Source organism: Monodelphis domestica, chromosome 4, assembly GCF_027887165.1.
Source record: "Monodelphis domestica isolate mMonDom1 chromosome 4, mMonDom1.pri, whole genome shotgun sequence".
NCBI lineage: Eukaryota > Metazoa > Chordata > Mammalia > Didelphimorphia > Didelphidae > Monodelphis > Monodelphis domestica.
This window is the reverse complement of record NC_077230.1, coordinates 217,633,283-217,649,838: the sequence shown is the minus strand read 5'-3', so window position 1 is coordinate 217,649,838 and position 16,556 is coordinate 217,633,283. Positions and strand designations below refer to the sequence as shown.

Below are 16,556 nucleotides of genomic sequence, written 5' to 3'. Positions count from 1 at the left end.
CTAGCTGAATACTTAATGGCCCTTTGTAGCACTTTCTCTGTAGTCGCAAAATGGGGATAAAATATTTATTCACCATCTGGTAACAAGATTTTAAGAAATACTACTTGTGGACCAAAATCCTCACTAAAAACTATAATTCTGAGTTTGGAAATTACTCTTAAATCAAGTCTCATTGACACCTACACTGTCATTGAATTTTGTTAGAATTGTGATGTTCCTGAAAAACATTCAGAAGTGAGTAAGGGATTGTTTTGCCTAGAATCCATGCCAGGCTTTGGGTCATGCCTATTTTCTTACAATGTATAATGAGAAAATTAGTGCAACATTTAAGCACCCCAAGAAAATTGCCATTTTATCATGTTGGAATTTAGACACAGGGCAATAGATTCGGTGACATTTTCCCTCTAGCTCTTTAATTATATAGACTCAACTGCCTTCTTAGGTCCTAAAAGAAATTCAAAGAAAGGATTTCAATTCAAAAAGCTATCTCATCCTGACCACCCTTATTAATAAAAGTGATTTCATTTTTCATTTATTTCCTCTAATTAAGGGTTTTTAGAATATTTTGAACAAACTACAATTTTCTTTTGATTATTAATGTTTTTTGTTTTTTTTTAAGAAAAACATTTGGTTGCTTTGTAGTGAAAAGTCTAGTCATTGTGGTAGCTACATTTGTTTTAACTTTTAGGTGCTAGAATCTTCCTATTTTTACTTTTTTTCTGGTAGTCTTTATAAAATACACATATACTCCCTTGTCTTTTAAAAGTAATTATGCTGTTTTGCAAATGTAATTGTAAAGGGTGGTATCATTATGCTACAATAATATTAGATATAACAAACAGTGATGAGCCTTACTAATTGGTATGCCTTCAGCATGTTACACTAATGCCTTTAGCAGCTTCTGAGGTACAGGTGTTTTGTGTTTTTGGCTCCCTCCCCCACAGGGTTTAGAACTTTTCTGTCTTCTCTCTTCACTCTTGATTCTCTTTCCTATTGTGAAAGCATATGCTGGTCAACATGCCCAGGCGTCATTTTTCTAATTCTCTTATCTCTAGATTTCTTCCTGTCTCTTCAGTTTCCTAGAACTTTAACCTGCCTTCCTAGTCTAAAAACATGTAACCTTTCATAGCTGTCATCAACTAGGAAACAAGTATCCTTTTGCTTTAATATAATTAGCCAACTTCTGATAGTATAATGTTCATAAACTCTTTGGCCATGATTGTTGCCTTTTGGTGTTCTGATAATATGTATATTTTTAAAATTTCTAGGTTAGTGAGAAGCTCCAGAGTTAACATTTATTTTTATCCTAGTTGTGATTGTATATAATAAACAAACATGTGAAGCTTTGAGTGTAATTTCCCCCTCATTTACTAATGATAAATACTTTTAAAGTATATTAAGTATGTTGCACTTACAAGTGAAAATTAATAAACTCTTCTTAAGACCTTTAGAAAGACTAAATGATGCATTAAAATATTAATTATTTGATCCTTGTATATGAATTTGCTAAATCTTTATCAAGACAGATGAATTTTGCATCTGAATTTTAATTTAGAGACTTTATTACCTGATTCTGGTGTTTTTAGCAATCAAATTGACTAAAAATAATTGCAAGCTGTGGAATTGGTTTGATGTTGAAATTTGTTTTATAAATTATAATAGGATTTTAATTTGACTTTTAAATGCTTTTTTAAAATAGTAGTTTTTCTTTCCATGATCCACATAACCACATTAATATAAAGAGGTTACAAATGCATTAAAGATAAAGTTATCCTAAACTTTGGAAATTATATAAGCCTACTTTCGGTCATCTAGTTGAAAAGCATCAAAAATATATATTGATTGTTATCCAGTCTTCAGCTTTTCTTAGTGGTACTTAATTTACAGGGGCAAGCAAATAGGACAATCATAATAGCTTTGATTTCTAATACCCAGTTTTATATAAATAATTTCCATAATAAACATTCTTATTCTTTTTCATTAAATCTATCCATTTCTTTTCAGCTTATTAAATGAATATGTGGGCTAAACAGACAATTTAAAAAATATAATAGAAATTTTTTTTGGTTAAAAGTTGCATTCCAAAAAAATCTCCTAGTATAAAAAAATTCAATTTGATTTTATTTGGATTTTCTTTCAGTGCTGCAGGTGGAGAAATTTTCAACCTATGTTTACCTGACCTAGTTGAAATGGTCTCTGAAAATGATATCATCAGACTTATCAGACAAATACTGGAAGGAATTTCTTATCTACATCAAAACAATATTGTGCACCTTGACTTGAAGGTAATATTACATGTGACTTGTTACGTGCAGTGTTTCTGTTCCTATTTAGTTTGCACTGGAGGAAGCAAGGTCAAAGAATATGCTGGCATCCTCCAGTTTGGGCATGTGTTTTGGCATATGTTACGTAGGCCTCTTCCTAGGTTCATATGAGGCAGGTAGGTAATGTGATAGATAGTGTCAGGCCTAAAGTCAGGAGAATGCAACCTTCTGAGTTCAAATCTGGCATTGGACTTTTACTAGCTGGGTAACCCTGACCAAGTCACTTAACCCTGTTGGCCTCAGTTTCTTCATCTATAAAAATGAGCCGAAGAAGGAAATGGCAAAGCACTCCATTATCTTTGCCAAGAAAACTTCAAATGGAGTCCTAGAGTCAGATACAACTGAAAGTGACTCAATGAGTGGTTATAAAAAATGTAATTGTATATTATACTCCTTCCTATAAGAACATTGAAGGCTCATGGATTTGTATTAATTTATAAATTATCTAGTCTAAATTAGTGGAAAAGTCAAGGATATAGAGGAATTATAACTAACTGCTAACAGTTTTTTAGTAAAGTTATATTCCATCTTGATGTGGTCAATCAATATCTCTAGTTCTCAGCATATAAATGTCTACAAATATTTCCTAAATTCCTTAAAAAATTTTAGATTGGTTTAAAAATTCCTCTCAACTATTTGATAAACTTAATTTCCCAAAGAAATCATTTCTTCATAGTACAACCTCCACTCCATAGGACATTATCACAGACTCCCCAAGTTAATAGAAGCCAGTGTACAGTAATACTTTCCTTGTCCACAGATCATTTAGTCATCTCAATTATCTAGAATATAGCTAAAAACAGGGAAGTGAGCAGAAATGTTCTTAAAGCTCCAAAACCAGATCTTATAGACACTCAATTTATGCCATTTACTCTTAGAGATCTTCTCTCAGAATCTATTTAATTGTTCTTTAGACACAAATCCAGCCAACTTGATTGTGTGGTTTCTCAACTCATACTTCTAAATTCAAGAATGAATTAAATAAACCCTATATGTTATAAAAGTGGTAGGAGAAATAAATAAGAGATAGTACTAGCCCTTAAAGAGCTTATGTATGTAAGTAAGGAAAGGTTATGCATAATACCACAGAATTTTTGCCCAGTGCAGGTATTCCCTCTACTAGTAAAGATGATAATAATATATAGCATTTGTATAACACTTTACCTCCGCTGTGTTGATTTGACTTCACAATCCTTTGCGGTATGTGCTGTTTATCTCCCATTTTACAGATGAGGAAACTGAGGCTGAAAGGTTACATGAATTTCCCACAATTACACAGCTTTTAAGTGTCTGAAGCAGAGTCTAATCTTGGGTCTTCCCAACTCCAAGTCCAACATTTACTATGGATATTTTGACTCTTAGTAGACAGTCTTGGTGAAGTCTTTTCTTAAAAAAAAAAAAAATCCATCCCTGCCTGTGGCCAGAACTGGTGATGAGCCTCTCTAAATTTAGGTAGATAGCTTCTTAGATGACAAAAATATAGTCCTCATAGCCTCTACTTGATGTCTTTCCAACTTGGCAGGACATGTCAGAATGGTTTTTGGAGACACTTTCTTCATGTGTACAAAAAAATAAGGAACTGTGTTCCATGAATTTTTCTCTATTATAAGTGATATGCATCTTCTTTCACAACATAATAAATATGAAAGTCTGTATTGTATAATGAATAACACAGGAACCCAGATCATAAAATATCAGAAAACAATTATTAAAAATTGTATTGACGTGTAATGTGGAAAAAAATTTAGAGCAAAACAAAAAACAAAGTATTTTGAGGTTTTTGAAGAAAGATGTTACTTCTGGTGGTAGGACCATTTAGAACACTTTATGGAGTAAGTAGCATTTGGGCTTGGACCTGGAAGGATAGGTAACATTTCATTAAGCCGTGATTAGGGGCAAGAATAAATGATATAAGCAAAGGTTTTAAAGCAATATACTGAGAGTATTTAGTGGACAAGTAAGAGGTCAGATTGGCTGGGAGTATGAAAGATCTTACTTTAAGATAAGGCTGGAAGAGTCATTTGGAGAAAGATAGTATTTATTATAAAAGATTAGACACAAGGAATTAAGGATATGATGAGCTATTAGAGTTAGGCATCCTGAAAACCTGGCAAGAAGAAGATAGAAAAGTTATAAAAAGCAGCTCCAAAAAAATAACTTTACATCTGGATAATTCCACATAGAAAGTAAATAAGACTTATGTGCCTTATTAGTCCCTGAGGAGGACAAAATATAGGATAGTGAAATAATTGATGTTCCTAAGATGGCCTTGAAAAATCAAGAAAAGGATCTATGTAATCTGTTTTTATTTTTTCCAAAGGTTCTTTTATGTTTAAAAATGTGTTGCATTTTTGTTTTAGCCCAGCAGATACTTCCTGGCAGTCATCCAGACCACCTTCCCTTTACCTTAAGTTTTGTAATCTACATTAGAAAGGTTGGAATAGATAGAAAGATACTCTTTTTAAAATAAGCACAGATAGAATAAAATACCTGGGAGTCTACCTGCCAAAAGAAACACAAGAACTATAAGAATACAATTATTAGGCACTTTTTACACAAAGTCAGAGCTAAATAATTAATTGTTCATGGGTGGGCAGAGCTGATATGATTAAAATGGCAATCCTACCTAAACTAATTTACTTATTCAATACTATCTCAATTAAACTTTTAAAAATATTTTATTGAGTTAGAAAAAATAATGAAATTCGTTTGGAAGAACAAAAGATTAAGAATATCAAAAGAATTAATGAAAAAACATAAAGGAAGGTCTAACAGTACGTGATTTTACATGACATTATAAAGCAGTAATTATCAAAACTGTCCATACTGGCTAAGAAATAGAATAATGAAACAGAACAGACATACCACAAGCTATAGCTAAAAGGTTATAATAACCTTATATTTGACAAAAGCATAGATCCAGGTTTTTGAAACAAGAAATCATTATTTGGTAAAAATTGCTGAGGCAACTGGAAAGTAGTTTAGCAGAAAGTAGATACAGACCAATGTCTTACACCATTCAAGAAGGTAAGATTAGAATGGATTTATGAACTAGACATAAAAGAAGATATTAGAAAATTAGAAGAACAGGGAACATATCACCAATCAGATTTATGGATAGGAGAGGAATTTATGTATCAACAAGAGATAGTTTTGTGAAATGTAAAATGAATAATTTCATATACATCAAATTGAAAAGTTTTGTACCAATAAAACTATTTCTCAAGATTAAAAGGAAAGCAGAAAATTGGTAAAAAAAAATTATAGACTGGTGTTATATCTAAAATATATATAGAACTTTGCCAAGTTTATAAGACTAAGAGCCATCCCCTAATTGATAAATGGGCAAAAGATATGAATAGATAATTTTCAGATGAAGAAATCAAAGTCATATATTAGATATATTTAAAAAGTTCTAAATCACTACCACTTAGAGAAATGCAAACCAAAATGATCTGAGGTATCATCTCACATCCATCAGACTGGCTAAAATGTCAGAAAGGCAAAATGATAATTGTTGGAGGGGATATGAAAAAAAGGAGACACTAATATACTGTTGCAAAGCTGTGAACTGATCCAACTATTTTGGGGAGCAATTTGGAATTGTAAAACTGTGTACACCCTTAGACCCAGTCTGTTTCCAAAGAAGGTCAAGGAAAAAGGAAAATAACTGATATATTCCAAAATATTTATAACAGCTCCTTGTGATGGCAAAGAATTGGAAATTGAGGGAATGCCCAATACTTGGGGAATGGCTAAACACACAGTGGTGGAATATTACTGTGCCATAAGAAATGAGGGGCAGGCAGGCTGTTGTTTTTTTTTTAAGACTTAGAAAGAACTACATAAGATAAGGAAGAGTGGAATGAGTAGAACCAAGAGGACATCATGCATAATAACTACAGAATTAATAATGGAACAATAATTTGTTAATGTTACCTCCAAAGAGTGAACTGAAAGGTGGAAACATATGAACATGTCTGTTTCCTAAATGATACTTTCTGAAATGTGGGGAGGGGCTGGGATATATATGGATAAATTGTATTAATTTTTTAAAAGCTCTAAGTTCAAGTAGTTGTGATAATAAAAATGCTGGTTGGTCTGGACAAGACAAACTTAATTTACTTAGAAAAGTTGTCTATTTGGGGCACCTCTTTTCCTGAGATTACTAGATGAATGAGGTAGTAAGTGTAGTCACATTTCTGTTATGTAAATAATAGCACTGTCCTCATTATATTTTTATGATTACTAAAATAGAAATGTAGCATGTTAAATCAATCAACTTTGACATTTAAGTAGTGTAATATTTTTATGCCTATAAAACATTGAAGATCATAAATTATGTAATTGTGAACTTCAAAAAGAGAACATAAAAGAAGTATCTTAGCCTAAACGAATGGGCCTTAGAAGACCTGGAGGGGTGTGTGTGTGAAATCCTCAAAGCTTACTGGCTGTATCACCTTGGGCAAGTCACTTACCTTCATAGTCCCCTAGGCAATCAGTTTTCTAAAAACAGTTGCAGAGCAGGTGCCGATTTGACCTCCCTTGGTACTAGAAGTTTTGTTATTGTTATTCAGTTGTTCAGTCATGTCTGATTCTTTGTGATCCTGGAGACCAAAACATGCTAGTGCTGTTCATGGGGTTTTCTTGGCAAAGATAATGGAGTGGTTTGGCATTTCCTTCTCCAGTGGATGAAGGTAAACAGAGATTAAATGACTGTCAGGGTCACACAGCTAGTAATTTTGAATTCAGGTTTCCCTGAAAACCCCAAATGGGGTCACAAAGAGTCAGATGTGACTGAAACAAATGAACAACAGACTTCCTGACTTTAGCCCCAGTGTTCTTTCCTCTGAGCCACCAGTAATTCCCCATATCAGTGAAATTACAGATAAGTCACAATTATGATTTGAAATTATTTGAATCTGGGAGACCAAGTACTATTATTTTCCTTTATAAAAAGTACTTGTAATAAAACCTAAACTTGGAACTATGAGCTACAAGATTAAGTATATATATATATGAAATGGGAAGATTATACATATTATATATATGTATATAAAATTTATATTATATTCCCATTTTGCCTCACATTTGAGTAATTCCAAAATAGCTAAAACTGAATGAATTAAAATTTAATGTGTTTCTTTCCTGAAATTATTTCTATAGTTTTAGCAAAGAATAAGCTATTGCATAGGACATTAATTATCTTTGTATTTTCTTTTATGCAGCCTCAGAATATCTTATTAAGCAGTATTTCTCCACTTGGAGACATAAAAATTGTAGATTTTGGAATGTCTCGGAAAATAGGGAATGCATGTGAACTGAGAGAAATAATGGGAACTCCAGAGTACCTAGGTAAGAATTTTCCCTTTACTTTCTATAGCCAAATTAATTTTTAGAAAGAAAGAAACAGATCATTTGTAGTGTGGAGAGAATTATTTGGGACATTCATCTCCAGGATGTATTTATTCAGCATATTTTTGGTGGGATCTCTGGGACTTTATTGTTGCTGACTGAAGTATTGTACCATGATTCAGTACCATGAGCCACCTGGCCAGCAAGAGATCAGGAATGCAACTGGGATTTATTAACGTTGAGGTGGTTGGCAGAACGGAAGCTCTTTGAGAGTATGAGGTGGGGCCGTCTAACATAAAGGATGTTTATGAACCAGATGTTCAATCCATGGTTTGAAAATGTCTAGAAGTCAAAGGGTGTGTCCCCGTTCCCTAGCACTGCAGGTGGCAGTCAGGGAATGCTGGCATCTCAGGGTGGGGGAAAAAAATCAACAGTGCGGACCAACAAAACTGGTCAGACCCACTTAATTTCTGGGGAGTAGCTATGCTCACTGCTGTACTCTTTGGGTCAAAGAAAGGTAACATAGACCACTGTTTTCTAACAGCTTTAACAGAGACACCTTTTTCCTTTGGTCATTGGAATTAAAGAATAATGTGCTGAAATTATTTTTATGATAATTAATGTAAAATAGTCTAGAATTTGCCATTTTTGTTTCTTCAGGTTGACTCTCCTAACACTTGGTCTGGAATAGTGAAATTTTGCTACCCAACCGATGCCATTTGGTTGGACCTCTTTGAGCAATTTATTCATTGACAAATAGTTTTAATGATTAGCCACTACATGCTTGGCACTGCATTAAATTTGTTAAATAATATCATGAGAGATCTAAACAAACATGAAAAGCAACTTAAATATAAAATAATTTGCACATGATATACAATTTGCCTTTTATTTTTCAGCCCCAGAAGTGTTGAACTATGATCCTATTACCACAGCAACAGACATGTGGTAAGTTTTTGTTAATCTTAATATTTTATATCTTCACCATTTTAACATTTTTTTCTATTTCATAATCTTTAATTACAAGCTTTAGGAAATGTCGAAACTAATTGCAAATAGCTACATTTAATGTTAGAGAGTCATTCACTATATTCATTTTAAAAAATTGTTTTCTACTTATTATTTGACTCAGCCACATTAATCACTGAAAAAACATTTACCAGCATTATACAATAAATTTAAATTATAAATACTTATTATGTACATTATATTGAGATAAAAGGCCCTCTAATTTCCACCTGTCTGCTCAAATTCTCCCTTTAATCATTCTGTTACCTTAAACTTAACAGTTCCAAAATTGAACTCACCTTCCCCCAGATCAGTGTCAGTAAAGTATTGGCGCCCATGCAGAGCTGGCACTTGGGGAGCTATTCTGTTCCCCCTCTTCCCAGTGCCGAAGGACATTTTTGCATGCCTACCTGTCTTTCCAACTGCCCAAAGTGAGCACTTCCTCCCTCCACTCTCTGGGGTTATCCAGGGGGCTCACAGGTAGCTTGAAGGTGCATTTTGGGCATGTGAACTTGAAAACCTTCACCAACGCTGTCCTAGATTTTTTCCCTTTTCTTTCTTATTTCTGTTTGATGCCACCATTTTTTTTCAGGCATTCAGGCTCAGCACCTTAGAATCATATCCCTTCTCCACACTCCCACATTTAGTCAACCACTAAGTCTTATTTGCCTCCAAAATATCCCTTCTGCCCTTACTCTCTTTCCCTCACACCTTGCTTGTTCCCTTGAATAGCCTCTCATTGCCTCACACCTAAATTATGATGATGACCTTCTCAGGGGCCTCCTTCTCTGCAGTCTTTCCTATATTGACCATCCTTCCAGCCCTCACTCTGCTATCACAGTAATATATCTAATGGAGACATCGAATTGCATTTCTCTGCTGCTCGAATTCCCTATTATCTCTAGAATAAACTACAGACTTCTTAACCTGGAATTCAAGGCCCTCCATCTAGCTTCAATTTATATTTCCAGTCATTTTCCCTACTATTCCTCTTCATTCATGATATGTTAGCCTCAAACTGGTCCATTAGCCCCTGCCTGATCCTGTGCTGACCTCGTCTTGCCTCCATGTATATAGTAACAATTGGAGAATCAATCTTTTCAGAATAAGAGCAGTAAGCACAAAGTGTTGTGCAAAGGCAGATGGGGGAAAAAAGGTAATTTCTGACTAGGCGATCAGGATTAGCTGGAGTGGGAGGTGGCCTCTGAGGTTTTAAAAAGGCAGAAGAAGAGGTTGGGATAAGAAATTGCAAGCCTAGGTCAGTGGTATGGACAGTCACTGAGTTAGGAAAGCACCAGACCCGTGCAGAAGATGACTAAAGTGTTTGATTTTGCTGGATGACAGCACAGAAGGAAGGCACATGACTCATTGACTGACTGAGGGGCTTGTGACCTGAGAAGCTCGAGCCTCAGGTGTCTCCAGGCCTTGTAGGAGGAGGCAGCAGCTCATACAGGACCCTGAATGACTAGCTAGGGAATTTGTGATTTATCCTGGAAGGACAGCGGCTGAGAGCCCCCGAAAGGTTTTGTACAGTGCTAAAACCATCCAAACTTTTGATAAGGAAGATCTACCCTCAGGAAAGTGAGGGCTGGGAAGCTAGACACGAACTACCAGGACCAGTTAGAGCAGCTGTGGCACCAGGCCAGGTCATGGGAAGAAAGGCCTAACTGAGGCATGTGAACAGAAAGAGGAGGACATTCAAGACAGATTATTGATAAAGACTCACTCAGATTCGGTAACTGTTTAGAAATGGAAACTGAAGGAGAAAGAAGAGCTAAAGACCACAGAAGTTTGAAGCCTGGGGAATGGGATTGGCCAACATGGGGAATGTCAGATAGAAGAGTCTGTTTGGGGACAATGGCAAGTTTTGTTTTGGGCATGTATTTAAAGTATTAGCGATACAGTTTGGAATAATGACCAAAGCATTTATTTATTTTTCAGCCTTACCTTCTGTCTTAGAATCAGTACTATGTATTGGCTCCAATGCAGAAGAGTGGTAAGGGCTAGGCAATGAGGGTTAAGTGACTGATCCAGGCTAGGAAGTGTCTGGGACCAGATTTGAACCTCTAGACCTAACTTTATTGAGCAAACCAGTTGCTTCCTACCAAAGTATTTAAACAACCTTATTATAAGCCAGTTTCACTTATAACATTGCATCACATGGATATAAGGTTCTAGTATACTTCCTAGCAAAATTTAAGGTGAAATATTTAACTCAAAATCCCTTCTTATTCTTTTTCAGGAATGTTGGCATAATTGCATACATGTTATTAATGCATACATCTCCATTTGTGGGAGAAGACAATCAAGAAACATACCTCAATATTTCTCAGGTCAATGTGGATTATTCTGAAGAACTGTTTTCATCAGTCTCACAGCTGGCCAAAGACTTTATTCAGTGTCTTTTAGTAAAAAACCCAGAGTAAGTAATATTATCAATAAGCAAACTATTTAATCAATAGAGGATACATGTGGATACCCTCATTAATTCAGAAAAATTGCTAAGGTCAAATTGAAGAAGTAAAAATATTTAACTCGAATATTTAAAAAAACATTCTGTTTTACTATATTTGACACTATATGTGTGTACGTATGTATAAATATTTGTATATACACACAGTATGACTTAGTGCATCTAGGACCTTTAGTTTCATTTGTTTGGGAACTCCATGTATGAGAATTCCCTCCACCAACAAAGGTTGAAATTGGCTATTGATTGATGGCCTCATAAAGTTGCCTGAGGTTGACAAAGGTTATGTAACTCACCCAGGTTCACACAGCTAGTCATAGTTGAGGGAAGTTTTGAATTCCAGTATTTCCAAGTCATAGTCCCAACAGTCTACCCCCTAAGTCGTGTTGCCTCTCATGAACACATACCTGTTACATTAAAAATAAATTTAAGACTTGGCTAATAATTATCTTTTGAAATTATGTCAGAGTAATTAGATGTAATGCTTTTGAATAAGAAAAATCTAAAATTGGCTAGAGTAACTGTGTGAAAGTGTTAAGGAAATTCTCAGAAACTGGACTTTGTATCTGCCCATCTAAGTGCAGTTGGAAGTTGGCCAGATGATGTTAACCATGATATTTTTGCATACTGGAATTAGCCTAAAGAATTCAGAACATTTTCTTTTCTTTGATCTTAATTACCGTGCCAGTTAAGAAGTAAAGTAGATAGTATTATTCCTCCTTTGAATGTAGAAAAGCCATAGCAAAGGAAGCCTGGGCAATTTCTAATGTGAGCATAGATCCAGAATTTGGATCAAGTCTGGTTATTGAGACTTTAGGGCTAGTTCTGTTAGCCTCCCTTTCCAAATTAGGGCTTGTTGTTTCAAAGAAGCGGTCCAGAGAACTGAGCGCGTTCTCTACGTAATAGCAGACCTTCACGAACCTTCTCCATTTCATTCGCAGGGACAGGCCGACAGCAGAAGACTGTCTCTCTCATCCTTGGCTCCAGCAACGGGACTTTGTAAACTTGTTTCATCCTGAAGAAACTTCCTGCTCTTCTCAAACTCAGGAGCACACAGTCAGAAACTCAGAAGACAAAACCACTAAATCTACTTGTAATGGAACCTGTGGTGACCGAGAGGATAAGGAGAATATTCCTGAGGACATTAGTACGGTTTCCAAACGATTTCGTTTTGATGATTCCTTGCATAATCCCCAGGAACTTGTTCCAGATTTGTTGTGCTAGCAACTTTCTCTTCATCATTTGAACTGAATTTAAAATCCACTGCAGTGTTGATATGTTTTGTACTTTCATGTATCGTATACTTATACTGAAAATGCACTTTTGATTTGGGGAAAGATTGAAGGAAATATATTTGTGTTAAAGTATTGGTTCATATATTAATAGATCTTCCTCCCTATCTTGGAACCACAGAACTCATCAGAGAATAAAATTTAAATTAGTATATTTGCACATTTCAAATATTACTTTAAAAATCATTAATTTTGTAAAGCTGGTATGATTACAGGAAATTGAACATTTTTACCTATGTATTCTGTAAATAAGAGAAACTAAGCTAAGGTTCACTAGGTTTGCCAAAATGTTGCTATACAGTATTGAGTACTTTTGGTGATTTTTTTGGCTATGACATAAATTCATCAAAATGAAGAAATTGAAAGTTAGTCTTTTATTTTCCCTTAGGATAATTGTTGTGTTATCCTTCTATAAACTGAATTCATTTACAATAGCATAAAATTCAGCTTTTCCATTTACTACATTTCCACCTAAATACCCAGGAGCTCTATTGCAATTGAAAAGAGCATGTCAACTCTTAGTTTTCTGGTTTTGCATACATCATGCAAAGAATGTGATAATACAAAAAAGAATGTGATGTTTTTCTTGATAAAAGAAATAGCAGGCATTTCCTCTGTTGTTCATCACTCAGGAAAACTTCTGAACTTGGATTGTGTAGTTCTAATAATCCTCCCCCCGCCCCAATATACCCAATCAAATATCATTTGGAATGTGGTTATAAAACAGTTAGCAAAACTTTCTGGTTATTTCTTTTTGAAAACTGCCATATTTATTGAAGATAGAAGCGTATTTGGCCAAATATAGCTATAGAAGTAAGTAAAAGAATTAAGGCTGCAGAATAATAAAACTAAGAATCTAAAATCAATCATTCAAAATACAAATCGCTGTGAGAAGAGAGTATTAAAGTGCAGTCTCCCTAAAGTACGACTGAATAAGATCCACTAAAGAGCTATTTTTAAATAGTGTTGGTAACAAGTCCCTTAGTATGTCTTTTCTACACACAGCTCATGGTGAATGGTGAGTTTTCTGTATGAAACAAATTCCATGAGGTTCAAAAGTGGTCTGTGTAATAACTGAAGATTAAAGTATATCTCTTTTGATGGATCTCCCCCAGAGAGTGTCATCAGGTGGTACCCGAAAAGTCTACAAAGAGAGTGGCCTTCACTAGCCTGTTTTGTCATCCCAGTAAGACCTCTTAAGCCAAGGTAACAAGATTTCATGACCTAGTGGCCCTCTTACATCACAAAAAAAGGGCTAGCTTTTAGCTTAAAAAATGGTAAACACCTCTAGTTACCTTCCTAGAAGTCTTAAAACTCCAAATATCTCAGTAATACCTTTCAGACAGCACCATTTTTACTAACAGCCAGGGGATCGGTTCTTTGGCCTTAATATTGAATTTACTTAATATTGTCAAGCGTTTTTAAAGGAAAAATTATGTGTATTGTATATACGTGTGAAAGTTTTCCATATATAATCATTTATACAACTTTGTATTTGAAGATTCATGAACTCTAGATTCTTCAAAGACCTGTGAATCTATTTTATTCAACTCAGGTGCCAAAATAATTTTTCTCATATATCATGTAAATAGATGAAGAAATAGCTTTTAAAGAGCAGACTAGAAATTCTAAAAGCTGAAATGGGCATCTTCCCTCGTTATAAAAGCGAAGGTTTATGGCCTTGTAATTATTTTCATTGATTTGCCATCAGTATTAAGTTAGTGCACTCATTGTCAAATAACTTTCATTGGGGTATTAGGAACTGGTTTTATGCATCCATTTTCTTTGATAAAATACATTCTCATGTGTCCAGGGATCTCAGTCCACATCAATTAATGAAATCTCAAGAAATGTAAAATGTTGTAATATTATAAGCACTAAGTATTTTTAGTGCCTTTTATATCTGGAATTGCTGGAAGAAGCTAAAAGTCAGCCCAACTCTACTTTTCCCCATTAGCTTTAGGGTAGGATATATTGTATATCAAAGTTTAAGTTAAATACTAAAAAAATCTCCTTCAGTTATTCACTTCATCTCTGGAAATTACGGTTTATTGTGGAGAGATGGTAAAACTTGAATTATGGTAGCATTCACCATGTGAAATTCCAATTGTGTCTATAAAAATGAATGTAAATATTTTCACTGATGGACATGTGAAAAAGTAAGTAGCACCTTAAACTATTTCCTTGCTCTTTTTAATGTTCCAGATTAAGTTTAATTCTGTGAAAGAAGATATTTTAAGCTACATTATCATTAAAAATTTCCGATTTTATTCCAATATGTTAAAACGTTTCAAGTGTCCCACCTGAAGTGCTTTAAAAAATGTTGTCTTAAATTGCTTTAAAAGCAAGTACAAGAAAATATAATGAAATAGTATAAATAATATCCAACCACAGTAAAAGAATGTTTCAAAGAGTGAAAGGATTCTTTCCTTATTTTAGTGGATTAAAATAACATAATTTTAGTTTGCTAACTTCACTTCTTCACAATATAAAGGTCTGTATGGTTTTAACTTTAAAATGAACAAACAAGCAATTTAGGAATAAATTATGAAGTCTTAGTCTGAAGTTTTCTAAACATTTTTTAAAATTACTTTAAAAAGTTAAATTGAAAATATACAGACAAGATTACAAAAAGGTTAAAGAAACATATTTACTAGAACATTAAGAATATTTCCACATCCCTCAGAGATACACTGGTCATTTAAAAAAAATTTAATAATTTTTGGAATCTTTTTTTAGTTCCAAGTGAGCAAGGTTAAATTCAGGAATTGAAACAATATATAATTCTTCTTTTTCATTTTTCACCCACAGTGATTCCTACAAATCTTATTTCCATTTTCCCAGAGGGTCAAATGACAATGCATTGGAAATGGAAAATGTAGGACATTTTCACTAAGTGAAAGTAGAGGTGCTAATATCCTAAACAGGAATAAATATCATTAATTGCTCAAGAGTTCAAAAGCTTAATTCTATTGCAAATTTTCTTTCTAAATATGGAGACTGGAGTTGGAGAATATCTCAAAAACAGAAAATTAGAATTTTGTCATCTGTGGTCACTTTGATTTAACTTTCCACTGTAAAGTTATAGCAAGTATAAAACAATAAAAATAAAGCACTTTAAACTTATACACACACCCACATAAAATAATGTATTTTCCCCCAAAGAACATTTATCCATTTTAATGTTTAAAATAGTTTACATTTCTTACTCTTTGTCTTCAGTGTAGTGATTGGATTTCCAAATGAAGCCAATGCCTAGCAATGAATGCTTTTTTGAATTATGTAAACAATTGTGCTTTTATTTCAAAGTATAAAAACTACGTTTGAATTCTCTGGATTAATGTAAATGTCTAATTTTATAAGGAACCTTTAGAGTGCTTTAACTTACTGTAAAATATTGTATATAATTCAAGTATATGTCCAACTGTTCTGTGGTAAGTTTTATTAGATAATTTAAGTTTTTATGGATAGGATGACAGATGTGATCAAGACTATTCTCTTAGAACACTGTTCATTCTATGTACTTAATGAGCCTTTTGATTATAAATTAAATGGCAACTTTTTCAGACCTACAGCTGTCTTTATTTCAGAGCAGTCTCTAAGATACATTCTGAGAGAGTACTTTTGTCATCTGGCTGATGATCTTATTTCCTCCCACACCTGACAAAGAGTTATTTCCCACTGCTCAGTAAAGTACTGGAGCTGATTATAAAAAGCCAAATCCCCCCATCAGAGAAATTGTTTATATTTGAGAAAAATGATAGCTATATTGGTGTACTAATTAGGTTTAGGAATTGAAGGAACACAGACAAGTCTCATACTGATTGTTCTAACTCCCTGTGTTTAATGATTTTATATAAAGTAATTTAGTATACAAGAATACTTGTTTTCTGCCTTTCCACCAGCCCAAGTTCTCATTTTTGACTGATGTAGGAAAATGAGGCCACACAGATGTTCGGCTAAACCCCAGGCAACCAACCAGTTGTGGATGACCTGTGGTTGCTAGGAGGTCTGGGGTTCCATACTAAAGCAGACAAAAGGAACTCCAGTCATGAGGAGGAGAGTAGTAAAATGACGAATATTCAGGAGTGTAGCTTCTAACTCCAA

The 16,556-nt window shown here is 34.1% G+C and overlaps 1 protein-coding gene across 1 annotated transcript in view; it reads left to right on the top strand.

Moving 5' to 3' along the window:
- Positions 1 to 16,017, top strand: part of STK17B (serine/threonine kinase 17b) — a 40,352-nt gene extending 24,335 nt beyond the window's left edge. Inside the window, exons 4-8 of the mRNA XM_007494545.3 lie at positions 2,141 to 2,285; positions 7,553 to 7,679; positions 8,579 to 8,627; positions 10,930 to 11,109; positions 12,099 to 16,017. Of these exons, the coding sequence (XP_007494607.1) occupies positions 2,141 to 2,285; positions 7,553 to 7,679; positions 8,579 to 8,627; positions 10,930 to 11,109; positions 12,099 to 12,381 (784 nt within the window). The 3' untranslated portion in view covers positions 12,382 to 16,017. The remainder of the gene's footprint in view (positions 1 to 2,140; positions 2,286 to 7,552; positions 7,680 to 8,578; positions 8,628 to 10,929; positions 11,110 to 12,098) is intronic.
- Positions 16,018 to 16,556: the final 539 nt, after the last annotated feature.